This window comes from Rhizophagus irregularis, chromosome 26, assembly GCF_026210795.1.
Source record: "Rhizophagus irregularis chromosome 26, complete sequence".
Lineage (NCBI taxonomy): Eukaryota > Fungi > Glomeromycota > Glomeromycetes > Glomerales > Glomeraceae > Rhizophagus > Rhizophagus irregularis.
In genome coordinates, this window is record NC_089454.1 from 203,704 (window position 1) to 208,952 (window position 5,249).

The window sequence follows — 5,249 nt, forward strand, 5'->3', positions numbered from 1 at the left end:
ATTTAGAAAATGCAAATCTTTCCGAATTACTCAAATTTTCGAATCAGTCCATTATAGTATAATCAATAATTAATTTTTACCGCAAAATTTCCTAGAAACGGATAAATAAATACATATAAAATTGGCTACCAAGTAGGTATAACTACATTTGCATAAACGTGTAAATGGTGCCGATCAGGGGATAATGGGTACTAATCACAGGTCAAATGATTTGTCATATGACTTTCAGGTCAGAACATAACGGTAAGTGTTATATGAATATCGGGAGAATTTCAGCAATCCGATATTTCTCTTAATCCTTACCGAACTATTTATGATATCAGGTGTATATTTGCTATGTCGAAACCTGATTTCTTTTTATTATTTATTCATTTATATGTACTATTATTTATTTATTTATTTATTTATTTATTTATTTAACATATAATATATTTATTTCATTATTATATTTAAATTATTCATTAATTTATCCTATTCTATTTATTTACATTATGTTGTTAATGGTTTGGAACATTGTTCCAGTTGGTTCGATTCCAACAAACAACTTCTAAGTTCTAATATCAGATGTCACGTCTTAGTTAATATTGACATTACGATCATGTCTGATCTACATTACGCGTTTTAATCCAAGAAACATAAAAAAATAAAAAAAAAAGTGTTAGCTTTGTTTAATAATACCATTATTGCATTAACAAAAAAACCTACCATAATGTTTTATCCAAAAATCGTTCAAAGCATTGTCCAAGAACCTAAAAAATAGAAGAAATTATGTTAGTACTGCATCTTAACGTCATTAACATTCACATACCAACCAAAAGAAACTTATTACTGGTACAGAAATCTGTGTTTTTTATCCACAAAAACCATTCAGAAACCTAACGAAAAAAAAAACAAATGGATTTAATATGCCATTAATATCACCACATAACTACTCAAAGAAACATACCGCAAGGAGACATCCAGAAACTATTTTAAAACCTAAAAACAAAAAAAAGGTGTTATTATAGTTTAATAGTACTACTGTATTAACACCCACCCAAAAGACTTACCATAAACAGTTATCAACGAATCGTCTAAAAATCAGAAAAAGAAAGAAGTAAAAGGTGTTAATATCGCTCCATATAATCACCAAAAGAAACTCATTGCAAATAATCGTCTGACTTAAAACCTAAAAAAAAATAAAAAAGGCATTATTATATAGTTTATTAATAACGCCATTAATACCCAACCAAAAGACCTACCGCGAAGGATTATTCAGGAACTATCAAGAATCCTAAAAATAAAAAATAGTGGCGTTAGTTATTATTTTTTATAACACCATTAGCAATACCACACTCAACTATATATATATATACACTCCATTACATGCCGTTTGTATAAGAGCTGTTTAAAAACTGCCTAAAAACCTAAAAAAGATAAAGAAATGGCATTAGTGGAATTCCTAACACCATTCACACCACAATGACCACATACTTCATTACCTTTAGCCTAGAAATCTCTGAAAGAACGTTCCTAATTAATTTCATTTCTAAAATAAAGGAAAAAATAAAAAAATATCTTATTATCGGCTCCGAGCGAATTCTGATCTGGAAATTAAACTAAAAAAAAAATTATTTTTTTTATAACCTTTTTTTTAAAAAAATAGATTATCAGTTAATCGTTTAGCAAGTCATATGACTGTAGTCGCAGTTACTGATTATGTATCCAAATGGTTTTTGAGAATTTTTTTAATTAAAAGGATCATTTAGGACATTTTTTGATAGAGAATTTTCTAATGATTCATTTGGAGAGATTATTTTTGAGAATTTTTTAACCAAAGAGATTTTTTGATAGAGAATTTTTTTGATAGAGAATTTTCTAAGAGTTTGTTTGGAAAAATTATTTTTTGAGAATTTTTTAACTGAAGGTATCATTTGATAGAGAAATTTCTAAGAGTTCGTTTAGGAAAATTATTTTTTGTATTTTTTAATTAAGGGGATCGCTTAGGGCATTTTTGATAGAGAATTTTCTAATGATTCGTTTGGAGAGATTGTTTTTGAGAATTTTTTAACTAAAGGGAACGTTTGGAACATTTTTGATAGAGAATTTTCTAAGAATTCATTTGGAAAATGGTTTTTTGAGAATTTTTTAACTAAAAGGATCATTTAGGCATTTTTTGATTGAGAATTTTCTAAGAGTTCGTTTAGGGAAATTATTTTTTGAATTTTTTAACCAAAGGGACCGTTGGAACATTTTTTGATAGAGAATTTTTTTGATAGAGAATTTTCTAAGAGTTTGTTTGGAAAAATTATTTTTTGAGAATTTTTTAACTGAAGGTATCATTTGATAAAGAAATTTCTAAGAGTTTGTTTAGGGAAATTATTTTTTGTATTTTTTAATTAAGGGGATCGCTTAGGGCATTTTTGATAGAGAATTTTCTAATGATTCGTTTGGAGAGATGGTTTTTGAGAATTTTTTAATTAAAGGGAATGTTTGGACATTTTTGATAGAGAATTTTCTAAGAATTTGTTTGGGAAATGGTTTTTTGAGAATTTTTTAACTAAAAGAATCATTTAGGGCATTTTTTGATTGAGAATTTTCTAAGAGTTCATTTAGGGAAATTATTTTTTGAATTTTTTAATTAAGGAGATCGTTTAGGGCATTTTTTGATAGAGAATTTTCTAATGATTCATTTGGAGAGATTATTTTTGAGAATTTTTTAACCAAAGAGATTTTTTGATAGAGAATTTTTTTGATAGAGAAATTTCTAAGAGTTCGTTTAGGGAAATTATTTTTTGTATTTTTTAATTAAGGGGATCGCTTAGGGCATTTTTGATAGAGAATTTTCTAATGATTCGTTTGGAGAGATTGTTTTTGAGAATTTTTTAATTAAAGGGAACGTTTGGACATTTTTGATAGAGAATTTTCTAAGAATTTGTTTGGAAAATAGTTTTTCGAGAATTTTTTAACTAAAAGGATTATTTAGGGCATTTTTTGATTGAGAATTTTCTAAGAGTTCGTTTAGGGAAATTATTTTTTGAATTTTTTAATCAAGGGGATCGTTTAGGGCATTTTTTGATAGAGAATTTTCTAAGGATTCATTTGGGGAGATTATTTTTGAGAATTTTTTAACCAAGGGATCGTTTGAAACATTTTTGATAGAGAATTTTCTAAGAGTTCGTTTGAGGAGATTATTTTTAAGAATTTTTTAACCAAAGGGATCGTTTAGGACATTTTTTAACAGAAAATTTCTAGGAGTTCATTTGGGGAAATTATTTTTTGGGATTTTTTTTAACTAAAGGGATCATTTGGGACATTTTATTTTTAATAAAGAAATTTCTAAGAATTCATTTGGAAGATTTTTTGAGATTTTTTTAATAAATCTTCTAAGGGTTCATTTGGAGAGATTTTTTAAAAAAATTTTTTAACTAGAGGGGTCATTTCAAATATTTTTTTGATGAGAAATTTTCTAAGGGTTCATTTGGAAAGATTTTTTTTTTTGATAATTTTTTAATCGAAGGGGTCGTTTGGATTGAGAAATTTTTGTTTTACGACGTAATTTTACCAAATTTAATTATAAATGTATTCAGGCTATAAAATAACATGTGGTAAGTTACGTAATATTGTTATCATGTGATCACATAATTTAAATATTTACATTTCGCATTTTTGTTTATCTTATTAAAACCTTTTCTTCGTTCTCAATTTTTTTTTTACTTAAAAAACAATTTTTTATCTATTTAATATATCCAGAAATACATATTTTTATATTTTTTTTATTTGTTATATCTAGAAATGCATAAAAAGGTATATATTACTAATATTTCTTTTCTTTATTAATGTTTTTCTACCAATTTTTTTCGTTTCTTTCTTTCCTTTTACTAATACTCCTACTAATATATTTTCTATTATTTTTTTCTACTATATTAACATTTCTACTATTTAATATTTTCTATTAATATTATATTACTACTGATATACGTTCTCTTTCTACTAACATTTTTTATTCTATTAACTTTTTCTTTCTGCTAATGTTTCTACTAATATTTTCTATATTTATATATCTATACTAATATTTTTTAATAACATTCTCTTTTCTCTTACTAATATATTTATCATTAATGCTTCTTTTAAATAATCAAACAGGTATAAGCAAACAAGTGATTTTATTTTTATGCTACTTTTAGTAGAAGTTATATATTATATATATTTATTCAAATATTCAAGTATAATTAGTATAATTGTTTTTTTTAATTAAAAAGTGTAAATAAATTTAAATTGTAATAAAGTTTTGAATTAAAATTAAAAAAAAAATATAAATTATGATTGCATTTTATAATTTTTTTGCCTGAATTAAATTATAAATCTACTAGTATTAATACGAAATCATTATCCTATATCTATCCGTCTAATATCTGTATGATATCTGTATGATATCTATATGATATATATCATAATATATCGGGTACCCAATAAGTCTATGATATGTGACCGATATTTAACTACCCGATATGTGTAAGATGTATATGTGATATTTACATGATGTGTCACCGTTTTTCTGCATTTCTACTACACATATCAGATACCTGATATGTGTAGCATTGTTAAATATCATACACATATATCACATATATTGTACACATATCAGATACCCGATAGTATTAATTTTGACCAGTGATCGAATAAATGTCACTCCTGTTATACCACGCCTTTGTTATTCTTCCTAACTACGAAACAAAGTTACCAATCACCTTTGGTTATTATAAAAACTAACAGTTACTGTTGAATCATAAAAATAAATTTAATTCTCCAAATAAAAATACACAAATTTGAAATTGTCATTTTGCTAGTTAAATTTAACAATTGGTATCATGGTATCACGTATATTTTTTGTAAAAATTTTACTATCTACGATATTTAGCAAAAAACCCACATTCATAAAGACTATCCTAAAAACTTACCACCCTTTCACTACCCAATAACACTAAGCCTTCTGATTGTTCATTGCCCTTATCTTTTTTGGTCCTCCCTAGCTTTTTCATTTCCACTCTTTTCGTCTTATCTTCTTTCGCAAGACGTTCCTCCTAAAGCTCTGAACAGTTTGGGCTAAACCGGGGAACTGATCCGAAACTGGCCCAAAATTCGGTTCAGTCCGGTTCAGGTATTAGAACCGAAAAACTGGCGGTTCAGTTCGGTTTAATCTGATTTTTATAAAAATGCAAAAAATCAAATAGCCGTCCATCTAGTGATCATACAAAGTTGAGCCATAT

General features: G+C 26.1%; 1 protein-coding gene across 1 annotated transcript; it reads right to left on the reverse strand.

Annotated features, from left to right (window-relative positions):
- Positions 1-729: 729 nt before the first annotated feature.
- Positions 730-1,526, reverse strand: OCT59_017211 (uncharacterized protein; the record flags this gene model as incomplete). Its single annotated transcript, XM_066137336.1, has 6 exons — positions 730-749; positions 830-875; positions 947-978; positions 1,050-1,073; positions 1,370-1,406; positions 1,482-1,526. 6 exons carry the CDS (start codon positions 1,524-1,526, stop codon positions 730-732), a joined length of 204 nt encoding a protein of 67 aa, XP_066003932.1.
- Positions 1,527-5,249: the final 3,723 nt, after the last annotated feature.